Source organism: Panthera tigris, chromosome A2, assembly GCF_018350195.1.
Source record: "Panthera tigris isolate Pti1 chromosome A2, P.tigris_Pti1_mat1.1, whole genome shotgun sequence".
NCBI lineage: Eukaryota > Metazoa > Chordata > Mammalia > Carnivora > Felidae > Panthera > Panthera tigris.
The window spans coordinates 7,882,901-7,903,773 of NC_056661.1; the positions used below are offsets into that span (position 1 = coordinate 7,882,901).

At 55.6% G+C, this 20,873-nt stretch overlaps 1 protein-coding gene across 2 annotated transcripts in view; it reads left to right on the forward strand.

Annotated features, from left to right (window-relative positions):
- Nucleotides 1-6,364: 6,364 nt before the first annotated feature.
- PDE4A (phosphodiesterase 4A) overlaps nt 6,365-20,873 on the forward strand; it is a 38,443-nt gene continuing 23,934 nt past the window's right edge. The window contains exons 1-2 of one of the 2 annotated variants that reach the window (XM_042978143.1): nt 6,365-6,427; nt 7,070-7,269. In XM_042978143.1, the coding sequence (XP_042834077.1) occupies nt 6,380-6,427; nt 7,070-7,269 (248 nt within the window). In that variant the 5' untranslated portion in view covers nt 6,365-6,379. Of the gene's footprint in view, nt 6,428-7,069; nt 7,270-10,117; nt 10,453-20,873 lie in introns of those variants that run through there. The other variant, XM_042978142.1, reaches the window with a different exon arrangement.

Sequence of the window (20,873 nt, forward strand, 5' to 3'; positions counted from 1 at the left end):
TCTGCGGCGTCTCCCCGTGCGACCGCTGGGTGTCGCTAATGTCAAGCCAACGGTCTGTGTGCTCCAGGCCCCGCGCAGACTGGGGACGGGAAGGGGATCGTGGAGGTGCGGAAGGAGGCTTTCCTTGTGGTGGTACTCTAGAATCGTTCGTAGCCCCTCCCCTTTGGTCTGGGGCCCCCTTCCTCGGCCGGGGCTCTAAAGACTCCATTACTGTGAGCTTGGGCGACCCCAGCTGCACCCTAGCGTACATCTCAACCCTCGTTTTGATACCGGGATAAAAGGCCGTGTTGCAGCCTAAAGCCAAGATTATCTGAGATTAAAGGGCGTTCCGTGGGGGCGGGTGAGATGGGAGGAGCTCCAGCCCCTCGGGTAAGGGGCGCTTTTTCCCAGACTACCCCAAGGGTGTTTGGAGGGAAGGGACTAGAGGAAATGGATTGAAGGTCTCCCGAGGGGGGGGATTCCCCTACCCAGGGAAGGGGAGGGGCCATCCAGACAAAAGCGCCCGCCCGCTGCCAACCCCTCCCCCTCGAGCATCTTTCAAACCCGCGAGTGGGCGGGCGGGGGCGGGGGAGTCCCCCTCTCCTCCCCCTCCCCTCCCCTCCCCCCCCCCCCCCCCCCCCCCCCCGCCAGCCCGGGCAGTCCAGCACCTCCGCGGCCGTCAAGGCCCGGGCACGCGCGCGCACGGACCTACACCCCAGCGGGTCTCACAGTCGCGCACACACATACACACACAACAGCAAACAAAGGGTCTGGACACCCCTGTCCCCTCCCGGCCCTCAGGCCGGAGAGGGCCGGGCATCCCCTCCCCAGCCCCACTGCAAGGTAAGCTTCGGGCTGCGAGCTGCGGTGGGGAAGGGGACCCGGCACCCCGGAGGGAGGGGACCAGGACGCTGTGGGCTTTCCCCGCTCCCCAAGTAAGCCAGGGCCCACCCGTGCGCCCTTTGAGGGCTTCAGGCTGGCCTCCGGGCTGTGGGTGTGTGGGGAGGACCCCAGATGCCAGCGATTCCCGGGTAGCCGTGGAGGTCTCTCCCTGGCTCTGGAGACTGGAGCCGACCGGCCCCAGTGAAACGGGGTCCTGGGAGCCCCAGCTCCCAGAATTGGGGACAGGGCGCCGGAAGCTTCCCCATCAGCGCCAAGACTTTCCTAATCTGCCAGCAAAGCATCTCCAGCTGGGCACTGACACGGAGCCCTCCGAGTTGATGTGCACCGTCCCTGGGTTTCCCACACCACCACCCCCCCCCCCCATCAGCGCATCCTCTGCTGTGTCTCTCGTACCTGTGAGGTGGGGGTGGGCGGCTGGTGGTCCTCTGAGCTACCTAGGCTTTCTCTGCTGCATCCCACAGCCCCACACCACTTAGCATCGGCTCTGCCTCCCTGAGCCTCGCTTTCCTCATCTGCAAAGTGGGTAACGACACCAAGGATTTCATGAGGTCATGCATGGGACCCTGCCTTTGCTCCGTCATTGATTTCTTAGCTCGTTTCACAGAATATTTCCCAAGTGCCTACTATGCTCCACAGCACTGTAGCCAGGTGGTGGGGCTACAGCAACCAACAAGAACAGCCTGATGCTTGCCGTGCCCATACTTGAGCCTGGCGAGGGAGCAAGGTCAGTGTGTGAAGAGAGGAATACCCACTGGCGAATCCAGACCCATAAAATCTTATAGGGCAGAGAGAATGACCGGGGTAAGGGTGCTTGGGATTAAATGACACATCTGGTTGCGGGGGGGGGGGGGATGAGATTTCTGGTGGGTATCTGCCTCCCTTAGTCCCTGGAGCTCTATGAGGGCAGGGCCGGGTCCAGAACAGTGCCTGGCACACAATAGGTGCTCAATAAGTGTTGACTGAATTAAAGAGGGTATTAGATGAAGACTATTTTCATAGTACTTTAGATCAGGAAGGAGGCTTATCATGAACCGATCCATCCTGTTTTACAGAGGAGGGGAGTGAGTCCCTAAGACCCAGAAAAGGGGGAAGATGTTGTCAAAGGCAATACAGGGAATTGAGGCATTAGCATCATTTTCATAAAGTGAGCATGGCTGAGGGAATAGGAAAGGAAGAAAACAGACACCAGCTTTGAGCACAGGACCCTCCAGGAACCCATGATACCCAGCCAGCTCCCACCTCTCTCTCTATACCAACACAGACACAGCCCTACTGTGATGCATATCTGTTCAACAAGTATTTATTCAGCCCCTACTATATGCCAGGTGCTGGGGTGAACAGAATGCAACTCCCTGCCCCCCACAGAGGTGACATTTAATGGAGAAGACAGAAAAATAACACAAATCTATAAAAAACCAGTGATGATTAGGAGACTGGCAAGAGAGAAAAATAGAAGGGTCCAATTCAGGTTGGGTATCCAGAAAAACCTCCTGGAGGAGTTGAATTACTCTTCGAACACACGCACACTTAAATCCAGACACATAATCTTACTAACAAACACCATATACAGGCCAGAGCCCACATAGCCAGAGAATGTGCCCGAGGCCACATAGCCAGGGAGTGACTGAGCAAAAATTTGAACCCAGACCTGCATTTCTAACTGCTGTGAAATGCTGCTTCCCACTGCATCGACAGGCACGTACTGTCCCCTCTCCCCACATACACACTCATACCATAATCACACAGAGGTACATCCAGTCTCACGCCTACATAGGCTGGTATGGCTTCAGCCTGTCAGGTACATACACTCCAGCAGGCATGGTCTGCTTTCAGCTGTGCAACGTCACAGACTCACCGAAAGTTCCATTTGCTCAGTTGCACATCGACAGTTGTGTATGGTCTCATGCACACACATGCATGCGCGCGCGCGCACACACACACACACACACACACACACATATGCCTGGGGTCCCTGAAAGTCCTTCCCAGCCCTGCTTTAGCCCCAGGCATAGAGCTAGTTAGTAACTGTTACTTCTCAGGCCTGAATGCTGAGGGCCTGGGTGTGGATAAGGGCATTTATCCTCACTTCCTTCCCTCTTGTCAGCCATCCCTCCTTCTGAGGGCGGTGGGCTTGGCTGAAGCCAGTGCTTTATTGTCAGGCTGGGCCAAGGGCCCCCCGGACTGGGCCACTGGCTGATCACACTGACAAGCTGGGTGAGGGAAGCAGCCTCACTCAGCCCGAGCCTGGTGCCAGCTGCCCAGAGCAGTCTGCTCTGCCATCTGGACCCCCCTCCCAGCCGCCTGCTGCCCAGGGGAGGGAAAGCAGGCTTAGAGGCACCCCTCTACCGCGGGCACTCAGGCCAGTTCGTGAGGCCCTGCCTTCCATGCCTGGGTTTCTGCCAAGGCCGATTTCCGCAGATGTACAGAGGGGTCTGGACAGCGGCGCTGTGTGCCTCTGTCCCTCTCCCCTGGACTGCAGGGCTTTTGCTGGCCATCCGCTTCTCCATTCCTTCCTTTATTCTGCAAACCCATGGGCTGTTTCAGTCATTGGGGATCTGGCCACAGAATTTGAAGAGCCCAGGGCAAGAGGAAAAGGCAGGGGTCCTGGGCAAAGGAATGAAGCATTTCAAGACAAGGGCAGTGCATTAAACCTTCTAAGCGTGGGACTGCGAGCGATGGCACAGGTCACATGTCTGTGAAGTTGGGTCTCGATATAGCTAAAACAGGACTGAAAAATCCCCTGCCCTCATGGAACTCAGGCTGCTGAAAGCAGAAATGTAAATATATGATATGTCAGGGGTGAGGAGAACTGAGAAGAAAAGTAAAGCCGAGTGAGGGCAATGGAATGGAAGGAGACATCTGTGTCAGGGAAACCCTCTGGAATGAGGTGCTTTTGAGCAGAGGCCTGAGGAGGTAAGGGAGACAAGTGGATTTATTCATTCGTTCAGCAGATATTTGTTGAGCACCTACTGTGTGCCAGCATGGTCCTAGGACTGGAGATCCAGCTGGAGACAAAATAGACCAAGGTCTCCACCTCATGTCCTAATCAAAGGACAGGCAATAACTGATAAAAATAATAGAGTCTGTATCTTGTTAGCATGTTATAAGTCTAAAAGAGACAAGAGGAAAGCGGTCAAGGAGATCGGGTGGTGGGAGGAACACAGGATATCTGAGTCTGGTTTTCTGGGTCAGGAGGACTACAAGTACAAAGGCCCTGAGGTCTGAATATGTGTGAAGGGTTTGAGGAACAGTGAGTCAGCCAGTGGGTCTAAGGGGAGGATGGGAGGTTTCTGTGAATGTGTTGCTGTCTTCCATGTCTGTCTATAGCTTTATGCAGTCAACCACCATGATGCTAATTGCTATTATTACTAGGATAATGGCTAATTTTGTGAGCACCGACTATGCAGCACAGGTAGGGTTCTGAGTGACTTGGCCAAGGGTACACAGTTAAGAAGGGGCAGAGCAAGGATCTGAATGCAGGTCTGTGAGTGTAATTTCGGAGCCTGAACCTGGCCCTTGCTACATGGCCCTTTCTCTTTCTACGTATCTGACTGCATTCACAGAGAGGGAGTTGTTCTTTCTCCCTGTGTCCGTCGTGTTCATTCCGCATTCATTGAGACTACGTGTGGGGGGCCGTGTTGAATGGGCACCATTCGTACAGATAATGACAACTCAGAATGATGAATGCTTTCTCGGGGGCAGGATAAGCAGCGGTAGGGCCTCAGAACACCGACTGGCTCGGTTTGGCTGAGAAGTGGAGGTGACCTTCAAGCTATCTTTACACATTCATCCATTTGTTCAACGACTGTCTGTCACAGGCTCGCCTAGGTTGAGGAGATAATATGTACGTTCATTGCTACTGGTTGACACTGAACTGAGGTGCTGCTTAGTGCAATAAGGCAAGAAAAAGAGATAACAGCCAAAGTAGGGGGCAGAGTAGCGAGTCCATAGTGGGCCCAGCTAGGAACTTTATAATTCTGCTGTTATGCCCTCAAAATAATAACCGGACATTGAACAAATAGTTACAAGGACTTACTATGTTCCAGATTCGGTTCTAGGCACTGGGGATATGGTAATGAATAAAACATAAAATATTCTTGCCCTCCTGCAGCTGATATTCTAGTGTGGGAAGAGACCATGAGTGTAATAGATAAATTACATGGTGTGTTATGAGGTGATAAGTCCCGGGGAAAAATAGAGCAGGATAAGGGAGATTAGGAGTCCTGAGGAGCTAGCAACTTTAAACGTGGTGGGATGGAGAGAAACTCCGGGAGAAACACCTGAAAAGGTGAGATATGAACAAAGACTTGAAGAATGTGAGGGTCCAGTGGATATTTAAGGGAAGAGAGGAAGCAGAAGGAGCAGCAGGTGCAAAGGCCCTGAGACTGGAGCGTGCCTGGTGGGTCCAGAAACAGCCAAGAAACCAGCGTGGCTAGAGCAGGAGCTGAGAGGGAATGGCAAGAGGCGAGGACAGGGAGGTGCTTGGGCACATCCTGCAGAACTGTGTGGGCTTCCTCTTGAGGACTTTTCCTCTGAGTGAGGTGAAAGCCACGGAGGGCTCCGACCAGAGGAGGGACATGATCTGACATGGGTTCTAACAGGCTCTCGCAGGCTCAGATGTTGGCAGTACTAAGCACTTACTGAGCGCCAGACCCTGTCCTGTGGGAATTCAACACGGTCTGATTTCATTTCATTCTCACACGGACCTTGTAGGGCTTATCATTCCATTTCACAGAGGAGAAACTGAGGCTCAGGGAGTTGAAGTCATTGACCCATGGCCACAGAGCAGGAATACACGGCACCTGGGTGCGAAGGTGGAGTGAACCAGCCTCCCCCTCCATCCAGGCTTTTAGACCAGGATCGCCGGCAGGAGAGCGCATTCATCATCGGGAGCGGCGTCTGTGTCCCTGTCTGTCTGTTTCTATTTCCACGCGTCCCTGTCTGTCTCTGCGCGCCTCTGCTTGCGCGTCCCCCATCTGTGCCCAAGCCGCCGTCTCGCTGTGCCCGGCCCCCGCACATCGGAGCTATTTCGGGTTTAGGCATAAAATCCCAACAGCTCGGAGGAGACGCTTCCTCCGGCCCCCGGCTCGGACCACGCGCCACACGCGGCCGCCTCTGGGAGCTCCCGGTCTTCTCTGCGGGATCCCCAGGCCGGGGAAAGCCCCCGCGGGAGGACGGGTGGGGGCTGGGGCGACCCGGTCTCGAGGCTCCCGGCCCCCCAGTGGCCAACCCGGGCATTGACGCCGTCCACACCCCAGCCGTGCGTCAGCTGTCGCTCTGGCAACGGGCGAGCGACGTCACCGACGGCCAGTGCGTCAGCTACCCGATGACGTCACGCCTCGGGAGAGAAAACTAGCAAGGGGGGTAGGATTCAGGCTCGGTCGGCAGGGGGAGCCCCAGGGCACTAATGGCGGATGTCTTCGGCTTGGTCCTTCAGGAGGTGCTGGCCCGCCCCAACATGACCCCCGCAGCCCCAACGGCGCGCTAGGTTGGCGGGATGAAGAGGAGTCGCAGTGTCCTGTCCGTGGCTGGGACCCGGGACGAGGTGCGAGGGGCGGGGCCCGGGCTGAGGGGCGGGACTTGGGCCGCGGCGGGGGACGGGCGCCCTCTTGTGACCAATGGGTTGTTCACTAAGTGTTTTTCCATACCCTCAAGTCTGAGGAGCGTCATCGCCTTGTGCCTCAGTTTACACCCTTGATCCCGTTATTTTCCTGCTGCCTGGATCAAGAGGCTCTCAGCCCAGGGACAGAAAGCAGGAGCTTCCAAGGGGCTTCTCAAGTGGGGAGAGGGCTGTACGGTGGAGGAGGGGTGCTGGGGGTAAGGTCTTAAATGTCTGTGATGCGAAGGGAGGAGGGGCCACAGATTGTGAGGCCAGGAGGGGCTTTCGTAGACGTGGAGTGTGGGGATGTGCTAGAGAGTTTTCACAGTGAAGCACAGCGTGTACAGGCATAAAGACCCAGAGCCCCAGGACCGGAACATCGAAAGGGAGCTCTACAAGAATTATGGCTGAGAAGGGGCACCCCTTAGATATAAGGGAGGGATCAGCGAGTGGCTAAGCCGTGAGGGGGACACGAGGAGCCTATATCCCCATCAGCCACTCTCTCAGGTGTCTAGAGAAGGGTGTTACTGGAGGGAGGGGCTCAGAGCAGCCAGGCTGCGCCCTTATTCTGCCCTTGTCCTTCCCCAGAGGCTGTGGGAGACTCCCGAGCCCACCTGTGCCAACATGCTGGGGGCCGACCTTCGACGCCCTCGCCGTCGCCTTTCCACAGGTCCTGGCCTGGGCTGGGCTGAGACTGAGCCCTTGGATGTTGGGATCCCTCTGCCACCAAGGCCCACCACGCTGCCATTGCTGGTCCCTCCAAGGATTTCCATCACCAAAGCCGACAGGTAGGCAGGAGGGGACCAGGCTGGGAGGAGGGGTGGAGATTTAGGGCAAGCTGGGCTAGGTCCAGGCGCCAGCCCTTTCCATGCTTCAGGCCCCTGGCTTTTCACAAAACCAGCTGGATCTTCTCCTGGATCCCAGTACATTAGGCTGTGACATCCCTTCCCCAAAGGCTCCCCTTGAGGCCTCTAGGAATCCCTTCTATTTTGCAGCTGGCTGAGTCAGCATAGAGGCAGGACTGTGGAAAGGGTTTCAGCCCTCGAGTCCCCAAAGATGCCCCCGCAATGAGAGAGCTGGGAGAGGCTAGGGGGTGGGTCTCCCACCAGTCAGCTGTGCACCCCTATTTCCTATCCTGGGAGGATGCACTTTCTTCCAGGTCTTAAAGTGGCTGGTGAGACCCTGGAGGAGGGCTGGACTGGCATTTTTCTTTCTCTTGGGTAGATGTGAGAGGTGTATGTGAGCCCCAGCTTCACATAGTTTCTTGCTCTTTTTCATCTGGGGTCCTCCGAGGGCACTGTAGCCCACATCTTGGCTGAGGATGAGTTTGAAAGTGGCCAGGCCCCTGCCCCTACTGCCCTCCTCAGGCCACCATTCTCTCCAGCCTCTTCCTGTCCCCTTATCTACTCAATTGGAGGTCTACTCTGGTTGGGTCATGGTAAAAATGCTTCATTTCCAGTTGGGGGAGGGAAATGACTGTCATTCCCCCCTCCTTCCCCTCCCCCCAAATAAACCTTCTACTCTCTACCAGGTTCAGGTCCAATCTGATCCATTCCAGACTCAGACCAGAGCTCCAAACACCAGCCTTGGCCCACTGCCTCGTGCTCCTTTTCTGCAAACCGCCCTCCCAACCCCGGACTGGGGCCCAAGCCCTCCCCCAACCCCCATCCCTGATACCCACCCAGAGCCCGGGCCAACGCTACAGTCTCCACTCCCCTGCTCAAAGCATCTGGCCCAGCCCAGGACCCTTAAATGATCTGGGGAGGACTGACAGCCCTTGCCAATCACCTAGAAGCCATTCTGAGTGTATACTGCGGGGGGAGGGTCCCTGAGAGAAGTGGGAGACACAGTTCTAGCTTCTGGGATACCCCGCGGCTGCTAATGCGGGGCGGGTTCTTGTTCTGCGTTCGCCCACGCCTGGAGCCCCCTCGGGAGGGGAGAAAAGCGGCTGTGGGGGTTGGAGACGGGCTCTTTTTTTTTTTTTTTCCTTTAAGAACAGTGCGGGGGGGGGGCGGGGGGAGGAGGGCGGTGGCAGACGGCACGGCCTGCCCGGGGGAGTCCACGAGGGGGGGATCGCGGGGGTGGGGACCTGGTTCCGGGGACGCGCACCAGAACCGTTTAGCATCCGAAAGAGTGTCGGCCACAGGAGGTGGGGGCACGCGGGCGAATGCGCTCCCAAAGCCCGGCCACCACCAGGGCTCCGTCGCGGCCAGGGCGGCAGAGATGGGGGGAGGGTGGCGCTCAGATCCCGCTCGCTCTCTGCTTGCTCGCTCGGCGCGGCGCTGGGGGAGGCGGGAGCGTGAGTCACGGCGACTCCCGATTTAGGTGCCGGAAGGGGGGCTCTGCCGGCGGGGGCCGCGGAGAGGAGGCGCGGCTGTTTACTCGCCTGAAAAGGGCATGGGGATGCATCCCGCGGCTGCCGGAGACCTGCCTCAGTTTACCTCCTGCAGAAGCGCTTTACAAGAGGCGGCGATACACAGAGCGGTGGGCGGGCAGCTGCGGTGTCCTCCTGGAGCCACACGGGAACCAAAGGGACACACCCCAGAAACACCCCAAAGCTGCCCTCAGGCCGACCACACACACACACACACACACACCAACACGTATAGACTACCTCATACCACAGTCAAACCACGGAGGCTGAATTGCCTGCACAACTCCGCAAGCACAGACCAACAATACACACCCAAACGCGTGGGTACACGTGCACAGCCCCAGGCCACCAGAACAGACCCCATAGAGGCGCACACCCGCCAAACAAGCGGCACACGTGCGCACACCTCCTTCACCCACAGACACACAGATACACACACAGCGAAATCCAGAGAAACAGGCAGACCGCAGCAGCCAACCACGTGCGCGCACACACTTCCAGCCGACACCGAAAACACAGACAACCCTCGGAAGGGGCCACGTGCACGCACATCCCGCACCGGGCACACACCATTACCACCTTCCGACCCACCAACAGGAGAATCCCGGAACATCGCCGTTGCCAGCCGCAGGGAGCGCGTCGGTGGCACCGGGACCACTCCCCACACGCTCCCCCCGGACCAGGGGTAGCGGCGAGGACACGCCAGCATAGGGCTCCGCCCCCGCCATGATGGACGGACTGACTGACACACCGGCAACCAGTCGGGTGTCTCCTTCCTGATCGGATTAACCGTTTAACTCCTTCTTTCCCGTGCACGCCGCGGCTAGGCCGGGCGTTTAGGAGAGAGCCGAGTTCCGGCGCCCCCTCCCCTCCGGGAGCGGGGCTCTGCGTGGGCGGGGAGGGCCCCCCTCCTCGGGTGGCTGCCCCCCACAGGCCCGGACGGTGGAGGAGGAGGGGGGCGGCGCTGACAGAGCGGCGGGCGGGGGGCGGGGAGGGGCGGGACGGGGCGGGGGAGCCGGGGCTGGCGCGGAGCGGGGTACCGAGCGCGGAGAGCGCTGCCGGGCGCGGAGCAGAGCGCCGGCCGCCGACCGAAAGCCGCGGCGCCCGGCCCGGGGGCGATCGGCCCGTAGCGCCCCCGGGTCTGTCCCCGGGGCGCCATGGCCCCAGCGAGGCCGGGCGCACCCGCGGGGCCCCGGGCGCGTCGGCTAGCGCGCCGCTGAGCAGGGTAAAGCTCGGAGAGGCCGGGGCCCCCCGGGGCACAGGAAGGGGCCGGCGCCATGGAGCCCCCGGCCGCCCCTTCGGAGAGGAGCCTGTCTCTGTCTCTGCCCGGGCCCCGGGAGGGCCAGGCCACCCTGAAGCCGCCCCCACAGCACCTGTGGCGGCAGCCGCGGACCCCTATCCGTATCCAGCAGCGCGGCTACTCTGACAGCGCGGAGCGCGCAGAGCCCGAGCGGCCGCCACACCGGCCCATAGAGCGCGCCGACGCCGTGGACACCGGCGACCGGCCCGGCCTGCGCACTTCTCGCATGTCCTGGCCCTCGTCCTTCCACGGTACCGGCACCGGCAGCGGCGGCGCGAGCGGAGGCAGCTGCAAGCGGTAAGACTCCGGGCGGCGGACGCGCGTGGAGCGGATAGGCGCGCAGAGAAGACGCCACTCGCCCCGCCGACCGCAGGGGGCGCTGTGCTGCGGGTGGAGTCTGAGTGACTAGCGGGGGTGTGTGTGTTGGGGGGGGGGGGAGTTCCACTGTGGGGGCGTCCGGGACCCGACCCTGGTGGTGTCCTGTACCCGAATACCCTTCCTACTGAAGCTGATCCTGGGGTCGACTTGGGGGGCGCCATGCTGCATGTGGTAGTAACGACGCCTCGGTTCAGGGCTGCAGCTTTGGAGTCTGCACCCTTAGTTGGTGACGGTGCAGAACATGGCTAAGCTGGGTACTTGAAGGGACTTTCCTGGGGGCACTGAACTGGCAGCTAGATTCACTACGCTTGTGGATGATCTCGAGGGCACCGTAAGGGGCGGCTTCCTAGGATCCCAGTGTTTCCTCCAGGCTGAGGGGCGCTGGCCATCCTGGGGAGTGGAGGACTGTGCGGGGGACATTCGGGGGACTCCCCCTGAAGCAGCTGGGGTCAGAAATCCAGAGGGGGTTTTGGGGGGAGCACTGTGTTGGGGGCCTGTGTGCCGGGTTGGAGCTTCCTCTCAGGACAGGAGTGTTAGGTTCAGTAGCTGCCCTGGGGTGCACAATCCCGGCACAGGGTAAGGGAGTCTCTGCCTCCCAGAGGGGACAGTGTTAGTGAGGGAGGTGTTGGGCTGACTCCAATGGTATCCTCACTGACCTGGGGTGGCTCCAGCTGGTGGGGTATGACTAGCTGGGTCTGCCTTCGCTCCATGCTCTGCCCGGGCTTCTGGGGCCCTGTGACTGTGACATAGGATTATGTGGGCTCTGGGGACAGTGATTATGGCAGTGGAACTGTGTGTGCTTCTGAGACAGTGATGGTGACACAGTGACGGTGTGCTTCCAGGACAGTAATTGTGACAGTATGACTGCGTGAGCTCCCAGGACCAGGATCGTGTGACTGTGTGCTTCTGGGACAGCGATTGTGACAATGACCGTGTGTGCTCTTGAGGCAGTGATTGTGTATGCGCTCCGGGGATGCAGCGATGGTGGCACTGTGATGTGTACATTCCGGGACATTGTGACTGTGTCAACAGGACTGTCTGTGCTCCCAGAGACATTGACTGAGACAGTGACATGCTCTCAGCTGCCTCTGTCCCCTGTGTCCAGGAGTCCTCTGACTTCCGGAGTGTGCTCCCTCTACCACCTGGTGTTCTCAGTTACTGTGCCTGCTCTAGTGGTGCTCGGGGTCTGACTGTGTGCTTTGGTGACATGTATGACCGAAGGCTTCGACTGTATGCTTTGTCTGACCCCCATGGGTGCCCCTCTGCTTGGGACGTCATTAAGACGGTCAAATCCCGGCCTCTTATTGCCGGAGTTCCCGAGGGAGGCCCCTCTGGGCTGTGACCCTGCAATTCTCGCTCTCTCCGGGGACTTCCAGCAGGCCCTACAGCCCCCCCAAACCACCCCCCATCCCCATTGGAGACATACCCAGACCCAGCACCCCCGCCCCCAGCAGGAAGCGAGTGTCATGGGCCCAGCACACACAGCCTGCTATTTCCCAAAGGGAACCAGAGAGAAGCTGAAAGAAAACAAAACTGGAATCAACAGGAAATGCCAAGACCAAGGGCTGTGTGCCAAACTGGCTCAGGTCACTGTCCTGAGAGACGAATGAAGGAGCAGAGTGCAGGGGGCCCTACTCCTTTTTAAGACCCCAGAGACTCCCCCTACCCTAGTCTCTGGGCTGCTGACTCTCTGGGGACAGTAGCTGAGTGGTAATAATCATCATTATCTTAGTGGCATCTATCTTGTAATGGCTCACTCTTGGGCTCCATGCTGGGGACTTTCCTACACGTCTCTTCTTCTCCAGTGCCTCATCAGGTATTCCTGCTGGACACACGGAGGCCCGGAGGGGCAAAGTCCCTTCTCCTTCTTGCCCAGGCTCACACAACCAGGAAATGGCAAAGCCGAGATCCCAACACCCATCTGTCTGATGCCTGGGGTCCTGGCACAAGTGTCTTGCCCTCTCTGAGCCTCAGTTTCCCTGTCTGTTAAGTAGGGCTTTGGCACTGCTCTGTGGGAGGGGGGTGTTTGAGAGTTCTGTGCAAATGGGGATGTGTGTAAAGGACTGCACACAGTGAGTGCTCCGTAGATAGTCGCTCAGGGACCTGCACTCAGGGGAGGAGGTGGGGCTTGGGTAGACCTTGCCCCTTCAGGGTGGGAAGGAAAAACAGGAACCTCGAGTACAGGTTTCTGTTTCTCTGTGGGCCTGTGTAGCCTGCAGTGGTTGTGGCCTTGGTGCCAGTGTCCTCCCCCCACCCCTGGGCGGAAGGAGGAAGGGGAAACTAAGAGGCCGCCAGTGGGAACCTGGCTCCTTAGAATTGGCTTTCTGCCGGCCTGTGTCTCCAGAAAGGGGGTTCCCTGAGTGCACACAGGGCGTTCCAGAGCTACCCACGTTGCAGTTCATGCAGCCACCAAAAACGGGATCCAGACAGCCCTCCGGACTTGAGTCACAGGAACCCTCAGAGAGAGGGCACTGCCCCCCATCGGAGATGGCATCCACAACCCCCCTCCAGACCTGGGGATGCATGAGCCTGTGCTCCTGGCGCCCTGCGGGGCTGAGTCACGGCACCACCACGATCTGTCAAGAGGCAGATGGAGCTGGAGGAAGAGAAAGACTCTGTTGATGGTGGGGGCGGAGGGGGGGGGAACTTGCCTGAATTGGGGGCGGGGCCAACAAACCGACCCCCTAGCCCCACCCCCGTGCCCTTCTGTACCCCCAAACTCTCCCCGCCGAGGGAGGGCGCTGCAGCGCCCCTGGGAGAGGTGGAAGCAGCTGGACTGGGGTCACCCTCTAGCCCGTGGCCTCTGTCTCCACTTGGGTCCTCGCCTGCCCTCATCTCTGGCTCTCCCTTATCCCTGGCGGTGGCCTGGGAGCGGGTCCCTCCTCGCGCCCCTCCCTCCGCGCGCCCTCTGCTGGATGATGAGAAAGGCACAGGCTGAGTGTGCGTTCCGAGTCCGGACCTGCCTGTGGGACTCCAGTCCCCGCGCAGAACAAAGTCGCCGCCGCCGCCACTACCGGGTGCCCCAGGTTATTATATCATGCTTTTCGAGCGCCCCAGAGAGTGGGCGCCAGGCCGGTCGACCGACCGCAGGCTTCGGGTGAGGTCCTCGCCCTCCCCGGGCGGGACCAGGCGGCAGTCCCCATCCCGCCGAGCGCGGTGGAGACGGCCGCCTGGCGGATGCAGAGGAATTTGGCGGAGAAGTTGAGGCTGCGGAGTCTCCTCCTCCGGGCTCACCTACGGGCTGGCTCAGGCCGGGGCCTCCAACCTGCGTGTTAACTCCCGGTGTCTTTGGCGCTCTATTCCTGCCGAGGAAACTGAGAGAAGTGACTTGGCCAAGGTCACACAGTGAGGAAGGGCAGACTTGGGGTTAAAAGACCCAGGACTCCTGGACTCCAGCTTGGTGGGTAAGAATCAGATTGTAGCCCTGCCCACGGACTCGCTGTGGGACGGGGGCCCATGATCACGCCTCCCTGCGCCTCAGTTTTTTCCTTACTAAGCCTTTGTGGATAAGATCTGCTGGTCCCCAGGGCTGTGGTAAGGCCGAGATGGCCGCCGTTGGGGCTGGGCAGCCAGGAGCTGGGGCCTTTGAGAACCGGCTCCCAACATCTGCAGGGAAAAAGGGGGGCATCCTCTAACTACAATCCTGGGCCCTGGCTGCAAGGGCACCCCCTCTTTCACCAGCCACAGAATGACTGCGGGCTCTGAGTAGCAGGTAGGGCTTTGGGCCTGGGGGAACTGCGAACTGACCAGGTGAGGACAGAGTTTTGCGGGGCACTGAGCCCACTGTCTTCACTCCTGAGTAAGAGCTCAAATCCAGTCTTTGCCCTTGACTTGCTGTGTGACCCGAGGACAGGATTTCACCTGTCTGAGCCTCATTTTCCTCATGTGGCCATCCATTCCACAGACGCTGACTGCACATCTTCAGGCAGTAGCAGAGAATGAAATAGACCCTGTCCCTGCTGTCCTGGAGTTCTCAGGCTAGTGGGTGAGGAAGAAATAACAAATAAAGGCCTATAATAGTTCCAGATGATGCCACGTGGGACATGAAGAGAAGAGGGATCCTGGGGTCAGGGAAGGCCTGGCTGAAGAGGTCACATTTGAGCAGAGACCTAAATGGAGTGGCAGAGGAGGCTCGGTGAGCCTGAGGGAAGAAGGTGACAAGCAGAGGGAACAGGCAGTTCAAAGGTCCTGGGGTAGGAGCATGTCTGTTATGTTCTAGGAAAAGTAGAGAGGCAGGTGTGGCTGGGCAGAGTGAGCGAAGGGTGAGTGGAAGGAAATGAGGCAAGGAGGTGCCAGGGCAGCTCACATAGGGCTTCGCAGGCTATGGTCAAGGTTGGCTTTAGGGTTCAGTTTATCTCTGACTTGCTAGGAAGGGACAAAGCTCACTGAGCTGGAAACAGACTGAACCGTGAAGGGCCTGTGTAGCCTAGTGACTAAAATCCCAGTCTCTGGAGTCAGACAACAGGTGACCCTGGCCGAGTCACTTCCCCTTCCCGTGCTTCAGGCTCCCCATCTCTGAAATGGGCCTGTTCAGAACGCTATTTCCAAAGTCTGGCCTGAGGAATCAGCAAAACAGTGCAGGGAAACCTGAGGGCAGGTGCCTAAGAATGCTCTTCCTTTCTGTTTGTGCCTGGACCAAGAGGTCCCAGTGGCCGGAACAAGGGTCTTAGTGGGTTTAGAGCAGGAGTTTTCACCTGAGGGCAATTCTGGCCTCCAGCGGACATGTGGAAAATGGCTGGAGACATTTTAGTTTAATGACTGGAGAGAGGTGCTACAGGGCATTATCTGGTGCCCAATGTCAATAGTGCCAAGACTGGGACACCCTGCATTCCTAACGAGGTGATATTACCTCCAAGGGGGTGAAAGTTGGTTCTTGGGTGGGTATGTGGGAAAAAAATCTTACATTTATGTATAAAGCCCAAATATACACATAGGACATAAACAGATACACACAGTACAGGCATACCTTGCTTTGTTACCACACTTTTTGTTATTTTTTAAATGTTTTTTATTTACTTTGAGACAGAGAGAGACAGAGCATGAGCAGGGAAGGGGCAGAGAGAGGGAGACACAGAATCCAAAGTAGGCTCCAGGCTCTGAGCTGTCAGCACAGAGCCCGATGCGGGGCTCGAACCCACGGACTGTGAGATCATGACCCGAGCCGAAGTCGGATGCTTAACCGACTGAGCCACTCAGTCTCCCCTATTACTGCACTTTTTAAAGTTTATTTATTAAAGTTTATTTATTTTGAGAGAGAGAGAGAGAGAACATGCATGCAAGTGGGAGAGGGGTGGAGAGAGAGAGGGAGTGAGAGTGACAATCCCATGCAGGGCTCGAGCTCATGAACTGACCTGAACTCATGAACTCGAACTCGAACTCATGAACTGACCTGAGCCAAAGTCAGATGCTTACCTGACTGATCCACCCAGGTACCCCAGGTTATTCATTTTGAGAGAGAGAGAGAGAGAGAGAGAGAGAGAGAGAGAGGGAGGTTGGAGGAGGGGGCAGAGAGAGAGGGAGAGAGAATCCCAAGCAGGCTCTGCACTGACAGTGCAGAGCCTGATGTGGGACTCGAACTCAGGAACTGTGAGATCATGACCTGAGCTGAAATCAAGAGTCAAACACGTAACCGACTGAGCCACCCAAGCTCCCCAGAGGTACTGCATTTTTTACATGCAGTATCTCGTTTCTGTGTGTCCCATTTCGGTAGTTCTTGCAATGTTTCCAAACTTTTTCATCATTATTATTAAATTTATTCTGGTCCTCGGTGATCCATCTGCTGTTACTAGAGTAACCACTTGGGGGCGCCACGAACCGCACCTATAACAGACCGCAGACTTCCTCGATGAAAGTCAGTGTGGGATCTGACCACTCCCCTGACCAGCTGTTGCCCAGTGTTTCCCTTTCCTTGGGCCTCCCTATTCCCTAAGACATAGCAATTTTGAAATTAGGCCAAAATTAGTCACCCTGATGGCCTTTCAGTGTTCAAGTGAAACAGTCACACGTATCTCTCACTTCAAATCAAAAGCCAGAACTGATGAAGCTTCGTGAGGAAGGAGTGTTGCAAGCTGACGTAGGCTGAAAGCTAGGCCCCTTGTACCAGACAGCGAGCCTCATTGTGAATGCAAATGACAAGTTCTTGGAGGAAGTTAAAGGTGCCACTCCAGCGAGCACAGGAATGATAAGAAAGAAAAACAACATTATTGCTGACTTGGGAGCAAGTTTTAGGGGTCAAGACAGAAGATCAAACTAGCCACAACATTCCCCTTAAGCCAAAGCCTCATCCAGAGCAAGGCCCTCACTCTCTTCCGTTCTGTGGAGGCTGAAAGAGGTGAGAAAGCGGCAGAAGGCGCGTTTGAAGCTAGCAGAGGCTGGTTCATGAAGTTTAAGGACATAAGCTGTCTCCACAACATCAAAGACGGAGGTGAGGCCGCAAGTACTGATGTAGAAGCTGCAGAAAGGCATCCAGAAAGATCTAGCTAAGCTGATCAATGGTGGCTACGCCAAAGAACACATTTTCTCTTTTTTTTTTCAATATATTTTTAAAAATATTTATTGGTTTTTGAGAGAGAGACAGACAGCGCACGTGGGGGAGGGGCAGAGAAAGAGAGAGAGAGAGAGAAAGACAGGCTCCAGGCTCTGAGCTGTCAGCACAGAGCCTGACGCGGGGCTCGAACTCTGATCGGGAAGATCATGACCTGAGCCGAAGTCAAATGCTTAACCGACTGAGCCACCCGGGCGCCCCCACAACACATTTTCAGTGTAGACAAAGCAGCCTTCTATCGGAAGATGCCAGGTAGGACTTTCATAGCTAGAGAGGAGAAGTCAGTGCCTGGCTTCAAAGTTTCAAAGGGCTCTCTTGTTAAAGGCAAATGGAGCTGGTGACTTTAAGTGAAAACCGGTGCTCATTTACCATTCTGAAAATCCTAGGGCCCTTAAGAATGATTCCAATGATTCTCTGTCTGTGCTCTGTAAATGGAACAACAGAGCCCAGATGACAGCACATCTATTTACGACGTGGTTTTACTGAATAATTTAAACCCACTGTTGAGACCTACTGCTCAAAAAAAAAAAAAAAAAAGTTTCCTTTCAAAATATTACTGCTCATTGACCATGCACCTGGCCAGCCATGAGCTCTGATGGAGACGTACAATGAGATCAATGTTGTTTTCATGCCGGCTCAGGCAACATCCATTCTGCAGCCCACAGATTGAGGAGTAATTTTGACTTTCAAGTCTTCCTATTTAAGAAATCCATTTTGTAGAGCTCTGGATGCCACAGAAAGTGACTCCTCTGATAGATCTGGGCAAAATACATTGAAAGCCTTCTGGAAAGGCTTTGCCATTCTAGATGCCATTATGAACATTCTGGTTCATGGGAAGAGGTCAGAATACCAACAGGTGCAGGAGCCTGAAAGAAGCTGATTCCAACCCTTGTGGATGACTGTGGGGGTTCCAGACTTCAGTGGGGGGAGCGCCTGGGTGGTCAGTCGGTTAAGCGTCCGCCTTCGGCTCAGGTCACGATCTCGCGGTCCGTGGGTTCGAGCCCCGCGTCAGGCTCTGTGCTGATGGCTTGGAGCCTGGAGCCTGCTTCAGATTCTGTGTCTTTCTCTGCCCTTCCCCTGCTCGTGCTTTGTCTCTGTCTCTCAAGAATAAATAAACATTAAAAAAAAATGTCTTTTAAGAAGAAAAGACTTCAGTGGAGGAAGTCACTGCAGGTGTGGTGGGAATCAGAAATGGAGCCTGAGGATAGGATTGCCTCACTGCAATCTCATGATCAAACTTGAACAGAAGAGGAGTCGCTTCTTATTGGATGAGCAAAGAATGTGGTTTCTTGAGATGGCATCTACTCCTAGGGAAAATGCTGTGAAGATTGTTGCAATGACCAGGTTTTAGAATATTACGTAAAGTTTGTTGATAAAACAGCAGCAGGGTTTGAGAGGATTGACTTCCATTTTGAAAAAAGTTCTGGGGGCTCCTGGGTGGCTCAGTCAGTTAAGTGACCAGGTCTTGATTTTGGCTCAGGTCATGATCTTACGTTTCGTGAGTTTGAGCCCTGCATCGGGCTCCATGCTGACACTGCAGAGCCTGTTTGGGATTCTCTCTCTCTCTCTCTCTCTCTCTCTCTCTCTCAAAATAAATAAATAAACTTAAAAAAAAAAAGACAGTCATTCTACGGTGGGTAAAGTGGTACTGAACAGCATCACATGATCCGGAGAACTGACTCCTAAAAAGAAGAGTCGATCAATGTGGCAAGCTTCATTGTTTCCTTATTTTAAGAAATTACCACAACCATCCTGATCTGTCAGCAGCCATCAACATCAAGGCAAGACCCTGCACCAGCCAAAGGATGGACTCGCTGAAAGCTTGGATAATGGTTAGCGTTTTTTTAGCAACAAAGTATTTTTAAATTAAGGTACGTACATTTTTTTTTAGACGTAACACACACTTAGTAGACTACAGTGTAGTATAAACATAACTTTTACACGCACTGGGAAACCACAAAATTCATTTGGCTTGCTTTATCGTGACGTTCGCTTTATTGCAATGGTCTGGAACCGAACCCACAATATCTCTGAGTTATGCCTGTGTATCGGTGGCTTTAATATTTCATAGAGAAGGCAGTTTGGGAGTTGGGACTGTCTAAGCAGGCTATTCCTTGGGAGGAGGGGGCAATAATGAAATAAAGGTGGCAAACACTGGTCTCGAGCCTGGCTCAGACGCTCATTGGTTGTGTGACCTCGAGCAGGTTGTTTCTCGCCAAGACTCAGTTTTCCCATCTGTAAAATAGGGACAACAATATATCACTTTGCAGGTATTTAATGAGGATTAAATAAGATCATAGCTAGAGGTACTAAATGCCCAGGAGGCATTCTGAAGATTAGCTGCTATCATCGTCATCATCATCATCATCATCTGTATCCTCTTTTTTTTTTTTAATTTTTAATGTTTATTTATTTTGGAGAGAGACAGAATGTGAGCAGGGGAGGGGCAGAGAGAGAAGGAGACACAGACTCGGAAGCTGGATCCAGGCTCCGAGCTGTCAGCACAACCCGAGGCGGGGCTCGAACTCACGAACTGAGAGATCATGACCTGAGGCAAAGCCGGATGCTCAACCGACTGAGCCACCCAGGCGCCCCTGTATCCTCTTTTTTAAAATAAGAATTTATTTTTTTTAAAGGCTTATTATTTTGCGAATGTGAGAGACAGAGCGTGAACAGGGGAGGGGCGGAGAGAGAGGGAGACACAGAATCTGAAGCAGGCTCCAGGCTCTGAGCTGTCAGCACAGAGCCCAACACGGGGCTCGAACCCACAAATCAAGAGATCGTGACCTGACCCAAAGTCGGACGCCCAACCAACTGAGCCACCCAGGCACCCTTGTATCATCTTGCTAGTACGGTGGCTTGTGCATTATAAGCTCTCTGTAAATGTTTTGTCAGATAATCATAGCTGACATTCAGTGAGTGTTTACTATGTCCAAACACTTTTCTGAGGCTTTGTTTTTTTTTTAATTGTCCATCCGTGAGATGCATAGTATTATTATGCCCATTTTACAGTTGGGAAAACTGAGGCTCAGTGAAATGAAATGGCTGGCCCAAAGTCAAATGACTAAGTGCCAGAGGCCAGACTCAAGCCTAGGTCAGCCAGTTCTGGGGCCCATGACAACAGAGCCAAAAGGTAGAGAGAGAAAGGTATTCATAGGGGCATGGCCCTAAAATAGAGATTCGTTCTGTTTTTCTTTCCCACTTCCCTAACCCCAAAGGGCCGCAGACAGGTTGGGGTAGTCTCTGGAATTATAACCAGCTGGCTAACTTTGTTCAAGAATCTTCACTTCAGTCTCCATTTCCTCATTTGTGAAAGGGGTGAACATGTGCCCAACAGAGTAGGCAGAGCCACTGAAGGGACTCCAGAAAGTTCCTATCTGTTTGTACTGCTCTGCCGAGGGGAGGTCGGCTTCTTGGGGCACCTCGTGAGCTGTGGAGGGCCCCAGTTCTAAGGGGCCTCAGAGATCCTAAGGGGTGGGAGGACTGGGCCGGGGGCAGGTCTTAGGAGCCTCTAGGGGCTTGTGAACTCACTCAGCTTCTGTGTCTCAGAAGCTGTGGGGGGCATTCTGGAGGTGTCCCCAAGGATTGTGGGTTTATCTTGGTCTGGGGAGGTAGCCTAGGGATATAGGACTGTCTTAGGAACTATGGAGGAATCCAGTTGTGGCCCTGGGGTCTATGGATTTTGATGGCAGCTACATGGTTACATGGGAGCACTCTTTGAGTCTGAAGACACCCCTGAGGTTATTTTGTATCTCTGAACTTGTGGGGGCATCTCCGGGATGCTGCCGAGCCACTC